The 18345-nt window shown below is 41.6% G+C and overlaps 1 protein-coding gene across 2 annotated transcripts in view; it reads left to right on the top strand.

The window, feature by feature from the left end:
- The window catches only part of ppp3ca (protein phosphatase 3, catalytic subunit, alpha isozyme), a 31815-nt gene that overhangs the window by 514 nt on the left and 12956 nt on the right, over positions 1-18345 (top strand). For both annotated transcript variants that reach the window (XM_062535633.1, XM_062535634.1), the window contains exon 2: positions 13200-13400. In XM_062535633.1, the coding sequence (XP_062391617.1) occupies positions 13200-13400 (201 nt within the window). The remainder of the gene's footprint in view (positions 1-13199; positions 13401-18345) is intronic.

An 18345-nucleotide genomic window follows, 5' to 3' on the forward strand; every position in this document is an offset into this window, starting at 1 on the left:
TAGTCCATGGGTAGGCTGAAGAAGGATCGTTAAATAAGGCAGAGTAGCTCTGGAGGTCTTTGCGGTTGAGGCGGTGATGCAGCAGGATTTCGTTGGCACTGGGATAGAGGGCGCTTCGTGATTAACTACGTGGTTCTATACATTTGGTGAGCGAGTGAGAGAGAGAGAGAGAGAGATCTTCAAAAAAAGACTAACGCATTATTTACTGATCGTGTTCATTTGCCTTTGCACATGTATGCTGTCGCTTGACCAACACTCCTAACAACCCCTGGTTGTGTTCTGTCAAAACAGCGAAATGTCTATCTTGTAAAAGGCTATTTATCTTTTCTATTACAATGATCCAATTAGTGATCAGCGTATAGATTAACAATTTCAATAAGAATACAGTTCTGCAATAGCTGTAAATAGAAGATTTAATGCCGTCTTTCTGTGTTTCAGTGCGCGGCGTGTTATTTTGTTAGACTGGTTATTTTCACATCAGAGGGCCTAGCTTTCCATGGCCAGCCTATCTTGAGAAAACTGGAGAATAGGCTACTCGGAGAGAGAGACCGTGTGCGCGCGCGCGCGTTCGCGCGCTTACTTGCGTGCACATGAGTTGTACATTCATCAAGAAATTGTCACTCTGTTCTGTCTTAGAGAGGCTATCATAAACATAGTGTGAGGATTGTCGAAAGCTTAACGCCCAGTCAATTCCCCTGAATAATCAGTAGAGAAGCTGACCGGCACCAAAAATCGTATTGCGGGTCAGGTGTTTAACCATTGTTAAAAATGGTTGTCCTCATAATCTTCCAAAAACATATATATATATTTATTTGATATGTTAAAAATGCATATGTAGTTGCTTCCTGTATATGGGCTTTCAAGTGGTTTCAATATCTGAAGGATTTCCCAAGTGGTCGCCGATGCGATAACCAGGTTTCAGCACCACGGACAGCTCCCCCGGCGTTCCCAGAAAATATCCTAAAAACTGAGGCGAATTAAGTTCACAGACCTAATAAAGAGGTGGCTCTCAACATTCTCTTGGCTAGCTGTTTGTGTGTTCTTTGATCCTTTGGATAGTTATTTTCCTGCAAGTGTGAAGTGTGAATATTAAAAAATAAAATGGTTAGTCTTGTTACAAACCAACATTTCCAAGCGCCTTGGCATTCAACCTCTTATGCCTATAGACACTGTATAGGGGTGGCAATTCATGTAATACTGTCATCTCTGTTATTAGTTTGTCTTATATCATTTAATAATGTTTACCATATCATTGGCCTTTACAATTACAGTATTTGAACATAGATATACCGATCATAGAAGACCTAACTGAGTATACTCTACTGTGTGCTAAACAAGGACATGTTACTAGTGCATTAGGCCTTCTTTTTGACCACAGTTAGTAAATGCTACATGTGAGGATGTGAGGGTAGATATGCCAAGTGATGATGTAGGGAATGGGATATGGATTCGGTTTGGTATTTGAGGATATCAGAGTTGTCCCCAATTTGGAAGGCTTTGCATAATTGAACAAAATACAATGCAAACAATATAAAATGCATCACATATTCACATATTATTATTTTTCTAAGAAACTATGTTTTTATTAGCTATACTACTAATATTCCATGACCTTTTATAATAATCTAATAATTATGATTTTACATAATAATCTAATCATTTTGATGGTATGATCTAGTGAAGGACAAATTCACAGCTATCGCTTCCATTTGCCGCCCAGGCTATGCACTCTGTGGTTCTGTGGTTGTCACGGAACACACTGCAAAAATGAAAGAAAAGCCTTCACAGCATGACACTGCCAAGAATATCACCAAAATAGGCCAGTTAGCATGTTGGGAGGCTTTTAGCTGAGCCAACTGGGCTGTTGGTGGGGATTGTTAATTTTCTGCAGGCTTTTTATATGGCTACTTTGGTAGTTTTAGACCAGATCTCCCTAATGCTCATTTACTTGGACTTAACTTGAAATCTAACGTTCTATGCAGTGATCTCATTTCCTTCTTCCACATGATGGTAGAAAATATGTGGACCATTTTATCTCTCCAGAGACCCAAACATTAGGCTCTTCTTACTCAGCTTTCCCAGATACAGATTTCCTAAACTGGCATCATAAAATCTTGGGTGTCTTGTTGAATTTAAGAGACTCTCTCATAGCGTTTTACATTTGTTGTCAAAAAGACAAGAATTATATATATAGACAAAAAAAAGAAAAGAGAAAATAGAAAATGAGAAGGCTCATCCAGCTCCATGCACCTCATGTGGTCAAGGCACGAGGGTCTGGTGATATTTTGGTGGCTGCCTGGTCACGGCACGTGAGTTTGTGTATGTCGTGGATGCCACTTGGCCCATTACCCCCCATGCGTCCCACTGGTCCCATCTCAGAGTGGCCTACTTTACCAAGTGCGGTTCTAGGACATTATCTGTGTTAGTTCTGCTGGGGCGCGCTTGGCCTCTGAAGTATTGTCACGACAAAACTGGAATAATTGTGTGAGAGCCGGCCGGGCCCATCAAAATTGGGCTTGATACATCTCAGATCTCAAATAGCCTGACAAGGGATTCAGATAGATTCCTTAAACACCATCAAAACAGACAAAGGGATCATACGGTCACATCCTTGTTCATTGACTGTGCTTATTATACTGTATATGTTTTTGATAACATGTATTTTGTTCTGGAAATGCCACTACACATCACAGTCTATTAGGCAAAGTTTGAAGAGATGTAGTGTAGCTGTAGTTGCTTATTTGGTCAATGTTGGTACAGATATTGATTTGCACAATGCAGGGTCTTCTGTAGTTAAACAGGCACTTTGTTATTGAAATATGTTTGGTTCTGTATTAATCCAAATAAAAGATTCATGTGTGTGTGTGTGTGTGTGTGTGTGTGTGTGTGTGTGTGTGTGTGTGTGTGTGTGTGTGTGTGTGTGTGTGTCTGTGTGTGTGTGTGTGTCTGTGTGTGTGTGCGCTAATGCATGGGCTATTCTGTCAGGTACAGTGTCCTAGCAGGGGCTCCCAGGGCATGTGTAAGCGTGTTCTGAGTGAGTGTGTAGATATCGGTGTCAAAGCCTAAGACTGAGACCCATGTTGCTGAGGCGGCAGGGCCATGACGGTCAGAGTGCGATGGCCTTTGGAGAGGGAGATGGTTGAGCGGAGCATGGACTATCTGCATGCATTATCCGGGCTCGCAGGCTTTATTTAGCAGTCTGGGTGAATTATTTAAGCGTTGGTTTGCAGCAGTGTTTTACTGCACTCGGTCCTCTTACATAATGAAACTTCCCTGAGGTCTCGTGATGAGATGGAGAGAACGAGTGGGAAGGGAGGGAGGGAGGGGAAAGAAAGGAGGGAGTGGAGAAGGGTGGGGGGAGGGCAAGACGGAGGGGGAGTCATGAGCGTGTGAGAAAAAAAAATGGGAGGAATACAGTGAGGAAAGAATGCAGAAGACAGTAATGGTAAAATATGTGAAGGATGGACAGCTTACTGTACGAGAGGATTGTGTGGCAAAACGAGGCCATAGAGAATATGAGAATAAATGAAAAGGAGAGGAACTCACTGAGATTGGAAGTAACCAGGGGGAAGGAATGAAAGATGAGTAAAAGTGTAGGGAGGAGAGAGAGAGAGAGAGAGAGAGAGAGAGAAGCGGGGGGGGCGATGTGAGGGGTGGTTGTGAAAGAGAGCGCGAGCGAGAGATCAGCAGACACACATGAGAACACACTAGCGCACATTGCAGACGTGCATGACATTTCTAACAGAGACTCACAGCAGCAACGCCCACGCTACCTGCACATGACACCCATTCACTCACCCGATTTCTCTGTCGCTCTCTTTCACACGCACACACACACACACACACACACACACACACACACACACACACACACACACACACACACATATACACACACACACACACAGTATATCATGCGTAGACACAGATCTCTCTCTCTCTCACACACACACATGGACAAGCATTCACATTGTACTTGTCTTGTGGGCATAGTCTCAGAGGGGCCTGGCACACTTAACCTTCTTCACCTTTCGGGGGGAAATTGAGCACTTCTGTCAGAAGCACTGTTCGTATCTTACATTCCTAGTGTCCTCGGTGATGATCTGGTAAGGCGAAATGTTGATATTTTCCAGGCACACATCACACCCATGCACATACACACATCAACACAACACACAATACACACTCCCTTTCAGCAGCATTTAAAAGGTTCAGACTTTAACGTGCTCATAATGTTTCCCTCTCTCCGTCCTTCCCTCTCTGACTGTACTCCCCCTTGCCCGTGAATACTGTACCAAAGCCCTACGCATGACCTCCTGGGTCGGAGTTGGAGCGCGAGCCTGCACCAGTCTTCCTGGCCTCGTCTCCTCCGCCACATCTTCAGCATATTGGCTTTTCATGCATGACTTGAGCTCAGGCCCGTCTCAAGCTGCCACACAGACCCAGTGTGCACTGCAGGAGCACGGAGCACTTAAAATACTAGGCATACTTCGTGGCCATCCACTCACCCTTTGCCTAGTTACTGAACCAAATATTACAATCTTGTTTAGTAGTTCTGTGTGCGTATGCAGTAGCACTCCCACTTTGCTTAGTTATTGAACCAAATATTGCCATCTTGTTTAGTAGTTCTGTGTGCGTATTCAGTAGTTTGTGGTCAATGCACTGAAATTGCACAGCCCGAAACCTATTTACTGGATTTTTTTTGCGGCTACTATTTGTGTGAGCATGTAACAGAAATGCTCTGTTTTCAGGTATGTGGGAGTCTGTTTGTAGGTATGTGTGGTATTTTGCAACTGTATCTATTACTGTAGATGTCTTTTGCACAAACAGGAGATCACATATTGATGGGCTTTTCCTATTCTGCCCTGTCACCATCTATCCTCTCACTCCACGCTGAGTGATAAAAAACACTCCACCAAGTCAATCCTGTAAGACCTAATGTGCTCAGCACAGTGGAGATGGTTACGCAACATAGAGACGTTTTTTTTTTCCAGCGGTGTGCAGTATGATGTTGTGATTGTCTCCACTCTCTGTTTCAATTTACAGCAGACCCAGTGCTGCATGCAAACCCAGCCCCTCGCTTCAAATTCCACTTTCTAAGATGTTCAAACTGACGGCATTCGGTACTTATGTAACGCCTACGTTGTGATTGATCTTTTTCCATTTGTCTTAACCCTTCATCGAAAGGACTTCTACAATAAAGACTGGGCTTTCAAATTGTACAGTTATATGGAGTACATACTGCACAATGTAGAAAATGTGTTAAATTGTTGTTGCAATAGTAATGGTTGGGTATATTGATGTCAGGTGTCATAATGTTGTTGTTCAGTAGAACTTCATGCTGGATAGCTGGATAGAGTTCTGCAGATTGCCTCCTGATTAATTTAAAGTAAGATGAAGACAGCTTCTTTTAATAGCTCACTCCGTAATGCCTTTATTATTCACAAGCTGAGACAACCTTGAAGAATGGTTGTTGTGCAAATACAAATATTGTTTGACACACCATGTGCAATGTATCTGTAAACAGTCTACTATAGCACAATTGCCCGCCAGATCAGCTGTAAAGCCTCAGACCTGAAGAATACCGTGACCCCAGAGGCCTTAGCTCATGTTTTTAACCAGTTGGACCCCTGTTACATTTACCCTGCGATGTGTCTCCAGTACAGTTGCATGCCATTATATCCACTGTTGGAGATACAGAGCTATTTGTTGCACTTAGCGTCCCTAAACACTACTTCATGTTATATAAGGGTGTTACTTTATATAAAATATATTAGGTGGAAGAAAACCACTATCAGCTGAACTATTGGAAGAAAATAAATTGATCATACATCAACCCCCTCGTTATTGAGTGGTGTCTCTCAGTTGACCTAAGCTTAATTACAGTACAAGTTCTTTATGTAGAATCCAACATAAGATTTCTGTTTGGAACTGATTGGAACTGGCCCCCGAAAAGTAACTTTTACATATAACATTAGTAAAATACATTGTAATGACTCCCTTCTCTCTATTCATAGTTCAACAAGTTAGCATCACAGGTGATCTGAAATGAGGGTCAGAATAGACAGGGAAACTGACACTGGCCCAAGCTAGTGGCTAGCCATCCAAGTTGCCCGACATGCCATTTTACCAGTGGCCAAGTGCTTATGTTGAACGTTTCTTTATGTCCTTAATGGAGTTGAGTATCAGGATGGTTGGTGACTAAGGGTTAGCATCGCGTAGTATATTGTTGCGTATCTTGCATACCTGATGCTCTTTGTTCGAGCAATTGTTATTTTTCTTTACAGTCGTTTTTTTAATATGTTTAGGATTATTGATATTATTTTGCTCATTCCATTTATTATGTTATTAATTGTCGTTATTAATGTCATGTTTATCGACTTCATTGTAAGTCGCTTTGGACAAATGCACCTGATAAGAACCATCAACACAAACATAGTGTCTAGCACAGTGTTGATGTCCAGAGAGTGTGCTGATTGGCCAGGCTGTGAGGGGAGAATGTGGGGCAGCTGACTGGTGCTGCTGCAGACGCATGACAGATGCGGGCCGACATGTGGGGGCTGTGGAGGCTGAGCTGAGGCGTGCGGGTTTGACCCACAGGCAGAGGTGTACCTCGGACGTGCCTCTGACATGTGTGGTGCACATCTCGTCAGCCCCCCTCGACCACTCATAATTAAGACAGATTGTGTGTGTGTGTGTACAGTATGTACTACTTTGTGGTTTCATACTCACCACCTCAACTGATTCAGGGCTAAATCTCTCACACTCTTTCCTTATATTTAGACAAGCCCATTGAATTAAGAGAATTACCCTCAACATTGTGTGTAACATTGGGTCATTCCGTGTCAAATCACCCAATTTCAGCCAATTTGGAAAGTGACCCTCTCCAAAAAAATCTGAAATAAATCACAGGTGTTTGTAGCCTAGACCTATGCACAAATCTTAAATAGTATGTCTGGATCACTAATGGTTTAAAAACTGCAGCCCTTTGAAGCTTCAAGTCATTTTAAGCATTGTGGTGAACAATCCTTTTTGGTCAACTTGCAACGTTATTGGCTCTTTTGGTATTTCACACACATCAGTGAAACTATGTGAATGGAAGCACATTTTCCTGTTGAATTAAGAAATCTAATCAGATGAGATGTGTCTTGTGTAATTTCCCCTCTGCAAAGCTCTGAAAATGGCTATAAATTCATTATGTGAAAAGACATCATCACTTTTGAAGGCTTCTCATTCGAAAGGTATGTGCCACAAATTTCATCAGGTTTTTTTCCCACTCATATATGGACTATAAGGTCATGTCCATGCATCAACTTTGGTTGTAATCGTTGTCATATTGTCAGAGCATTTTGTTTTAATTGGGCTTGATTTTCAAAAAGCCCATTTTCGTCCTATCATTTCACCATGTGGACAGTTAACAGGATTTTTTTTAATTTTACCATATCACATTCTGTATGTGAGGATCATCTGTCCAAAATGTGGGCTTGTTGCTGAGTTTCTTTATTGGAGATATGATTTTTGGAAAATATTCTCTATAAATCCACTGAACTTGCATTGGATCTGCAGTACCACTTTGCACCACATGGGGTGCTCTTTTAATACAATGGAAGTCAAAGGAAGAGTAAGAGATTCACTTGTTTGCTGCACATATCCAATCTAAACACACATTTTATGGTTCATAGTTGAATTTCTCCAAGTAATTATTGCAACATGAACAACATACTACTCATAAATAAATCTTATTTAGAGAAAATAAGCGGATCAAGCAAATTATACACACATAAGACTGACTGGTCATCATACATACAAGATACTTGATGAGTTATCTCCTTTTCATGAATGCGTCTTGGATCCAGGCAATAGCGTTTTGAGCCCTCATAGCTTTTGATTAAAACTTTTATGTGATGGAAACATGCATGGTCATCTTCATCAAGTGAAATATCTGCTCTAAACTGCATCTGACGCTTTTTCTGCATCTGATAATGCACTGAATTCTTGAAACCCCTTTTTTCTTGAATATGTTCATGACTTTCATTTTCCAACTTCTATGGTGGTGTAGAAAACTGTTACAAAGATGGCAAGCTAAATCCTCTTGCTGCATGTATGATCAGTCAGTCTTATGTGTGTATATTTAGCTTGATCAGTTTATTTAGCTAAATAAGATTTATTTATGAGTAGTATGTTGTTCATGTTGCAATCATTACTTGGAGCAATTCAACTATGAACCATAAAATGTGTGTTTAGATTGGATATGTGCAGCAAACAAGTGAATCTCTTACTCTTCCATTGACTTCCATTGTATTAAAAGAGCATCCCATGTGGTGCAAAGTAGTACTGCAGATCCAATGCAAGTTCAGTGGATTTATAGAGGATATTTTCCAAAAATCATATCTCCAATAAAGAAACTCAGCAACAAGCCCAAATTTTGGACAGATGATCCTCACATACAGAATATGATATGGTAAAATTAAAAAAAATCCTGTTAACTGTCCACATGGTGAAATGATAGGACGAAAATGGGCTTTTTGAAAATCAAGCCCAATTAAAACAAAATGCTCTGACAATATGACAACGATTACAACCAAAGTTGATGCATGGACATGACCTTATAGTCCATATATGAGTGGGAAAAAAACCTGATGAAATTTGTGGCACATACCTTTCGAATGAGAAGCCTTCAAAAGTGATGATGTCTTTTCACATAATGAATTTATAGCCATTTTCAGAGCTTTGCAGAGGGGAAATTACACAAGACACGTCTCATCTGATTAGATTTCTTAATTCAACAGGAAAATGTGCTTCCATTCACATAGTTTCACTGATGTGTGTGAAATACCAAAAGAACCAATAACGTTGCAAGTTGACCAAAAAGGACTGTTCACCACAATGCTTAAAATGACTTGAAGCTTCAAAGGCCTGTAGATTTTAAACCATTAGTGATCCAGGTATACTATTTCAGATTTGTGCATAGGTCTAGTCTACAAACACCTGTGATTTATTTCAGATTTTTTCGGAGAGGGTCACTTTCCGGCACTGGGTGATTTGACACGGAATGACCCCATTGTGAATACCATCTGTGGCCTGGATGACCATTGTATTCACCATCTGTGAGTGAGATCCTGTCCAATCTGAAGACGTCTTCGTCATGGTTATGGTTATGGCTCCTATGCAAATGTGCCGGTCTACAATCCCATAGTGAATGTTAGTTTTTGTCCCAAATCACAGTGTAAGCTACACCGCTGTGCCTGTATTGGCTGTACTCCAGTAGTCAGTCGCTGTTGCCAAGCAACATGCAGAAGAGTTCATGAGCCCAGGCAACATGGAAGTGAGGAGCATCGCTGCTGTCTCCTCGGCGAGCCCTCTGTACATGCGCAAGTGTGAGTTCAGTGTGCTCTCGCAACACTCCCTCTCTCTCTCTCTCTCTCTCTCTCTCTCCTTCCCAATCTGTCCATCTCTCAGTCGTATTCACTCACTTTCTCTGCCCGTATACAGGATTGATCTCCTCTCTCGCCGCTCAGAGCTGCCATCGTTTTCTTTCTTTTTTTTTGCTCTACTTCTGATCTTCCTGTAGCATCACCCCCAGCCACACACACACACACACACAAGCACACACAAGCACACACACACACACGGAAGCGTACACACTCACAGCTCATTATCAACATGTCTAATGCATGCAGGAAATACAACACATATGCATAAGCACACACACACATACACACGTGTGTGCACCTACACACACAGACATGTGTTCACACACAAACAGGCACAAGCGTACACCCTGCTCCCTCCAGGAAGTAGTCATGATATCTCAACCCAGTAAATAATAGCAGGGGAGTAGAGTAGCAGTGCACCATTGTCTTAACACTGAGTGCATAAAAAGTAATTTGCACTCATATTTTACGACCTCATTTCCAGTTTATCACAACATGACCTCAACAGTTTGCTTGCAAAAAAGAAAAAGAAAAAACAATGCAGAATACAGAAACACGCTCACTTTCTACAATTTGTAGACGTGGGTGGCATTAAGTATGGAATAAGAATTCCTTCATTTATTGATTATGAGGTATGCTGTAACTGTGTGTGTGTGTGTGTGTGTGTGTGTGTGTGTGTGTGTGTGTGTCATAGCTCACTTTTTCCATGTTTTCCTCTCCAGTGTGTGTGTGTGTGTGTGTGTGTGTGTTTGTGTGTGGTGTGCATGTGTGTGTGTGTGTGTGTGCATGTGTGTGTGTGTGTGTGTGTGTGTGTGTGTGTGTGTGTGTGTTGCAGCTCATGAGATCTGGCTGCTGATAGGTTGTTCTCTGACGTCTGTCCATGGGCCCTCACACTGACTCACAAAGGCGTGAAACAAGCCATCGCCAGGGTGTCACTGTTTCTCTCTCGTTCAGATTGGCCCTGACATGTTAACACATCACATGAAGTCTCCATTTTCAGCTCTGCGGTGCTAAGACATAGCTAGAAGGTCTTCACATGTTAGCAAACGCATTTGCATGCAAATAGGTCTATCCAGCGCCAGGAACATGGAGTCGTGTATGAAGCAGGCTATAGCACCCATGCATCCATATGTTGGTATCCATATAGAGGAAGTGTGCACAATGAAGTCAGACTCTGGCAGGGGAACGTGCACAGATGACTGAGAGCACTGAGATACAACATTCATGTGCAAACACACACACAGGCACATATGCACACAGGCACACATACAAAGACACACATACACGGATGCACGCACACACACACACACACACACACACACACACACACACACACACACACACACACACACACACACACACACACACACACATACACACATACACACACACACACACACACACACACACACACACACACACAAAGACGCACATACACGGATGCACACACACACACACAAACGCACCCACATACACACACACACACACTAATTTAGATGTGTTTTTATTCCAGGGCTGGAGTCCCTTGCCAGGGTTGGGCTCATTATCCCAACAACAGCAGGAACATGAGATTTCTCTCTTTTCCCCCTGAAGTCAAACATGAATTATTAAGCTTTGTGTTGATGGTGTTGAGACTCTATGTCGAGACCCTCTTTCTCTTTTCCTGCCCCATATCACATCTTACTGCCTTTATTTGTTGGTCATCTTCAACAAGTATTTATGAAAAGGGAATTGTGCTTTTTACATTTAGCAACCAGAATGATGATGTCTCTTTTCTCCTTTTGTTTAATTGCATAAGAGCTAAAGGCCTATGATATTAGCTTTTTAGTGAACGTGTGTGGAATTGAATTGGTAACACTGGCATGGTATGTGTCTTATTACCATATGGTTGGGGGGTTGTTAAGTAGTCTCTGTGGTCAAAGTACGTTGATTTTATGCCATAGTTGTCTTTTTTCAATCAATAATCCGCCTGCAGTTTAAGGCTGATCCTCGTTGGCATATGGGAATAAATAATTCATGAGTTGGAGGTCCGTGTTTTGTTAAAGCCAACTTCCACATTATTACTGTGCATATTTAACGATGAGTCACATAGTGGAGGAGGACCAGTTATTGTCCCGTTTAGCTTCAAACATTATTCTCCTTGTAATACATCATCATTAATGGAAACTCAGCCATGGATCAGCTTTTGCATTTACAACCCGTCTATCAATTATTCATACCACAGTAGTAAAGCTTGTATGAAGCATAATAGACAAAGATATTGCTATGCACACCCTAGCCTTTATGAGATTTACATATGACGCCAGTGTTTGTTTCCAAACACACATTTGTGAGGAGATGCAGAATCGTCACACATTGTGCATTTATGAGGGTAAATAAATAATAATATACTCAGGAAGTATACATAATTAAAGTGGCTTTTTGTTATTTTGAACTGTAGCAGACTATCCATTTTTAACTATGTGTTTTGGACAAACTCAGATGTTTTTGTCTTTATTTTCTATCCAATAAAAGGCCTTTTGTCCGTACGTACTGTACATTTTATACTATTTGGGTGTGTAGTCAGATCTGTGTTCACAGCTGCAAATGTAAAGTTTGTCCATAGTCCCATTTACATGCTCGTGTCTCCACTGAAGAATCCTCCAAGGACTCACTTTTGATTTTGTAGTTTTTAGGTTACACAGCAATACCATTATGCTCAATTACCTTATCTCAGTACAGTGTCACAGGCCTTTAAAGATTTGTAATCTATATTTGCTGGCTCGTTAAGTCAAATGAAACATGAACCCATCTGTTAGGCTAGCAGAATAAAAAGACTTTCCTCAGATATGATGTTACAGTCATTGGATACTGTACACTGCTCTGCAAGAGTGTCAACGCAATTGACCATATACTGTATGTCTGAATTAGGCCTACCCTACACATCACCTGTAGAAAGTAATATGCTCCTGTTTTATTATTAACGATCCATTTGCATTGGATACTCATCCGAGTTTATACGTGTGAAAGATTGAGGTGACGTACGGTTGGTGCGGCTGAGAGCCTTAGAATCTCAACAACCTGTAAAGAACATTTGTAATGATACAGCGAGATATTATGAATCAAGAGCAGGATTGCTGGGAGCGCTATAGAGATGTCCTTAACACCAGGGCTTTAGAAAGATACGGTGACGTGGTTATGTGCTCTGCTTCATTTCCTCTGGTCTCCCGGCTCATTTTTGTCCTCTTTGTGTCCTGTGCCCAATTCTAAATCATTCATTCTCTCAATCCTGGGTCTTCTGTCACACGCAGAGAATTCAGTTTTTTAAGAGCCTTACCAGAAATGCCCTGACAGAGCTGTGGTGATGATGATACCAAGACCTCTATCTTTTCTGGTCTTTACAGGCGTTTCTTTTTTTTACTGAACCTTAGAGAAAGCTATCATCACAGAAAAAGTCTTATTATGTCACTGGGTACCTCTCTTGTCATGGCTACCTAATATGGGAACCTTTACAGAGTCTTATTTTGTAGTTTCTCCTCTTTCTTTGTCAAACTTAATGGTTCGGGAATTTTAAAAATAGCACATGGATACCTCACCGTCCAGGGTGGTTTTATAAATTGTCCCTCATGATAGTGATTTAGGTGGAACCATTAAAGGTTCAGCTGAGGGAATAAGCACCCCTGTTTATCTAAATGTGTCAGTTCGAGTTCTAATGCTGTATATCCTGGTAATTGGTGGTTGGTTGTCTTGCCCTCATCTCTGTCTCTCTCCCCCTCTCTCTCTCAGCCGTCCCCTTCCCACTCAGTCACCGCCTGACCATGAAGGAGGTGTTCGACTGCGAGGGCAAGCCACGGGTCGACCTGCTGAAAGCCCACCTCACCAAGGAGGGCCGCGTGGAGGAGGCGGTGGCACTGCGCATCGTCAGCGAGGGTGCCGTCATCCTGCGCCAGGAGAAGACCATGCTGGACATCGAGGCGCCAGTCACGGGTGAGGGGACCCGGGAGCACACACTCTTTGAAGCCCAGAGTGGCTCATTATCATTCCCACTGACTTCAGCATACACTTGCAGACGTGACCATCAGCATTAATGCGCATATCAGGTAGTAAGGGGGCGCATTAGGGCTCGTGCCATGAGGTGACTTGATATATGAAGCTAATGAACAAGACAGAAGCAGAACTTGACATAGCCCAATTAGAGTTTTGATTCCAGCACATAGTTTATTTGAATTTTTAATTGACTAAAATGTAAAAAAAAAAAAAACACACACACACAGAACACTAAGAATTAGAGGTAAAATGTTATCAACAGGACTCTTTGTCCAAAGTGATTTCATGTATTTTTTTTTCTAACATTTTTGTATCGATATACTCATTTGTGGGAATGTTCAGTAATACATTAATAATACAGTGTTTTTCAGAGGGCATATATACTTGGCTCTCCAGGCTTATAGAATATATGGGATTTTGTGAGAATATGTCTGATTTGGGAGAGGCACTTAATATATGTGCACACGCCATATCCTTTGTGTGCAAATCATTGCAACAAAGGCAAGCAGTAGTTCTTTGAAATAGAAAGACAGCAAAGCAAAGATTGACAAAGAGTGTTCTCATTGATGACCTGGAATACAAAAATAAACTCTAAAGCACCTGACTAGAGTTAAAATAGGAGCTGATGAACATGAAAAAGATCTAGAACCCTCCCTGAGCTTTCTCCCAAAGTGGTGAGCTGTCACTTTGAAGTTTCTTCACTCACACAAAGGCTGTTTTTTATGTCCATGAGCATTTCAGTACATTTTACTTTCATAACATACTCTTTTATTTTCAGATTCTTCAGCAATGATTGAAAAACTTTTACAAAATGACCTAAATTACAATTAAAAATGAAAATTTGCCATTTTATTGGGTACAGACAGCCTTGTGTTGCCCTACATGAGACCATCAGCCTATTTGATTGGGTCTTAAACAACCTTGCATTACAAACTATTAAACCTTTAGCAGTGTCTAGAGATCCCTGCACTGCACCCATTCTTACAACAACCACAATACCAAAGTGAACTACTGCTACTTGGTTCAGATAGCTTTTACTTTCTAAGCTTCTGGTATGAAATGAATCCCCCCCCCCCTCCTCCTCCCTTCCCTTCCCCCATCCCCAGTATGATCAGAGCATCAGTGCTCTGCTCTGCTATCTGCTGTGTGTTCTTGAGGCTATGAGGATGCAGGCCTTTGCTGCAGCTCAGGGTGGGAACACACACCTACACCACTGAGTCATCACCATCCCCGGCTCAGAGCACAAGCCGAGCTGAGCCGAGTTGCCTTGCCTTCCCTGCCTTCTCTGCCTGCATGCTTGCCTGCTCCCACCCTTCCTAGTGGGAGGGTTGCATCTGTGGTGGGCGAGATGTGAGATGTGAGAATTATCCGATATACACTGGCGCAGAGGAGCTCGCTAAAAAAGCCATTGGTGGTCTTCTCAGGAATATGCATGGTATTATTCGAGCTTTGTGGGAGTTTTATGTAGTCCGTTTTTTGCTGCATACAAAGGCTTTGCGTGTGTGTGTGTGTGTGTGTGTGTGTGTGTGTGTGTGTGTGTGTGTGTGTGTGTGTGTGTGTGTGTGTGTGTGTGTGTGTGTGTGTGTGTGTGTGTGTGTGTGTGTGTGTGTGTGTGTGTGTGTGTGTGTGTGTGTGTGCGCGCGCGTGCGTGCGTGCGTGTGTGTGTGTTCATGTGTATATGATGTCATATCTCTAACCCCTAATTATTTGCTCAGATTATCTGAGAATTAGGGCGAGTGAAGTTTATGCTTGTCTGTTATCTATTATTGATGTCATGGAGATATCAAATATGCAGTAGGCAATATGCATGCTGAGAACGTGTCATTGTGAATGAGCATCCCATCTTTATGATAGGTCTTAATGGAAAACAAAATCACCTCTGCCCCCAATTGCCACTGCTATCACTGAGATGTGTAGCCATCGTGCAGCCTGTTGTTAATAAAAAAAAACAGGCTTTCCTTCAGTCACACACACACACACACACACACACACAAACAAGCGCACACACACACACACACACATGCACACTCACTCACACGCACATTCACGCACATAAATAGACATTCCTCCATGTTTTGCTGAGGGCAGGCGATTACAAGTTCATTCATTCATGCACAGACTCAATTCTATCCTACTCACTCATTACTGTATGTCCAGCTGTCCCAGTAAGCAACCTTACAAAAGCACCGCCGTGCCTAAAAATACAAAGAACTGAAAACACCTATAAAGGGTCTATAGAAACAGACTGAGAGATTTAGCACTGAACCTTTTGGTTAGTATTATCTCATTTGTATTGCCAGTGGCGCAGTTGCAACTGTGAAAAAGGAAGGTGTTTATTTTGGTGCAACTGTAACACAATGTGCTCATGAAAAATCAACGCACTTCATCTGCACCAGGTACTATATTTTGATAACCTAAAAAATCTAATTGAACTCTGGTCTGGTCATTAAATTTGACATGAATGGATTCTAATCATGCCTTGGATCCCCCAGTGGACATCTTCTGTTCTGCTATTTATAACGCCACTGCTGCGTATGTAGAAAAAAAGATATGATGATGGGATCAAAGTTGGAGACGTGTTATAACAATCCATCTCTGAGGAAACTTTATGGCCAGTGCTTTAATATCCACTTCACACGCTTTCTTTAGGAGTGGTCTTCAAATGAGCTCTTTTCATCCGTGTTTACCTCAGTAACGCTCGCTTGTGTAGAACACCCATGGGGTTAGCGCAGATTTTTGGAAGCGCCACAAATGTTGGCGAAACACTGATCTAGCGTTCCCTCTAGTCGGCTGGCTGATGAAACATTCGGTTCCAAGTTTGGGAGGAGCTGAGCCCAGAGGTCCACATGAGTCACACCTGCTGATAGCACCTAAGAGAAACCCTGTCTGGGGACTCTATTATGGGCATGTGTTAGCAATGCTTTGTTAAGTCTACACATACAGAACATGGGCAGAGGATTTGATGATCCTTAGGATGATAGTGTAATCGCTTATGTAAGATTTCTATCCATGTAGTTTGGGGGGTGATGATTGCCAAGGCCATTTGTACTCAGATAGAGCTCTTTTTATTATTTTTGTATTTTTCACCTCACTGTGAATTGTCAATTTAAATCTTATCTTTAGTTTTTGTAACCGCAACTCTGAAATTTTGGTTGGTTTAGCACATAGAAACATATTTTTCTAAAGAACATTTTTTATATGTACTAAATTTCTGTATGTGTGTCTCTAAAGACATCCAATGTAAGTCCAACGTCTCCACTGAAAAGCATTTATGCACATTCATTAATTTGTGCAAATTGTGAGCGCAAGTACTGTATGAGGCTTTTGAAGTGACAGTTTCTTCTTCATCATATAAATGTAACGGGAGTATTTTGCTTTCCCTCTAATTGTTCTCTGTATTGTGTTTTGTTTTAAAAAGAAATTACTCGACGTGACTGGGTCTCACTGAATGAATTAATTGCTTGCTCACACACGCTTGGAGGCTTTCCTGTTGCACAGTACCAGGAAGGGGGAGGGGTGGCACGTAAAGTCCCTACACCCCCATGTGAAAATACAGATAGCAAGCAGACAGTAAGCAATAAATACAGATGATAAGCACAACTCTTGAGGGGAAATTCAGGGAAACGGCATAAACCTCATACCTATCTCTTTTTTATACCTTTAATCTGATAGGATAGTGGAAGGAGTGACAGGAATCGAGTGAGAGAGAGGCAGGGTGGGATCGGGAAATTACCCAGCTCGGACTGGAACCTGGGTCTCCTTGAACACATGGACCCAAATATGTAACCAGTTGTGCAACAGTGCCTCAGAGCTCTTGAACTTGCAGTCTAATATGCCAGAACAGCTGCGGGATGCTTACTACTTGGAGAGCAATGTAGGATCTTCAACTATATTAGCGGCTATGCATGACTTTTAGGATTTGGTGCCTGCTAACCTCTGAAACTTTCTGATAGGTTGACAGAGCCAAATAGTGTGGAAAATATATTCACTGAAAGCACAGATTACAAGAATCCTACAAACATATTTGTGTATGATCCTTATCAGGATGTCAAACCTGACTACAGTAGAGTATTTTCCATATTAGGATGGCTGGACAGAGAGACTAATCACAATTGTTTTTGGCCATGACCGATGTAAACTGATTTTTAACAATGAGTCGAAACGTATAAATGAATTAATTGTTGATTGATCGATGATTGGCTTCTCATAACCTTTCTGAGAATCTGGCTGATGTTACCATTCAGAGCTAATCACTATTGAGCCATTTTGCTGTGTGTTGTAAAAACGGCAAAGCTAAATTCTATTCCTTGCTCACACCTCACCTCTTATCAAGTGCGTACCCAATCAGTGGAACTACATCTACAGTGGGCTACAGGCTACATGCATTGATATCCATTACTGTAGTTTAGCTCAAAGACACAAGTGCCATCAACTGAGGATACACTTAGAATGCCTCAGAAAGAAAATGACCTAAATTACTTGTGAATATATGATATGACCATGTACATCTATATACATGGAGCATGTTCATGTAATATGCATCCTCCATTACATCCTCCATTTTGGACATAGTGCATGCATCCATTATAGTAACAATGAGGGAATGTACAGTATGCATTGCACACATTACTTACTTTGACACCATTGAGTATGACAGCTCTTTATATCCATTAATAACCATAACAGAGTTCTTGGACATGGATATTTTGGTGTTCAGAAGACTGAGATGGAGACCATAATGGAATCATTTTGATATAGAGAATGGTGTACAAATCAGGAGATATGCTCTTGGTTTTGTGTAAGCTGTAAAAAAAAAAGATGTTTTCCAAGCCTGCCGTGTGATTTACAGTACAGTGCCTAATGGTGGTACGGTCTATAGGATGAA

This window comes from Sardina pilchardus, chromosome 5 (assembly GCF_963854185.1).
Source record: "Sardina pilchardus chromosome 5, fSarPil1.1, whole genome shotgun sequence".
Classification (NCBI taxonomy): domain Eukaryota; kingdom Metazoa; phylum Chordata; class Actinopteri; order Clupeiformes; family Clupeidae; genus Sardina; species Sardina pilchardus.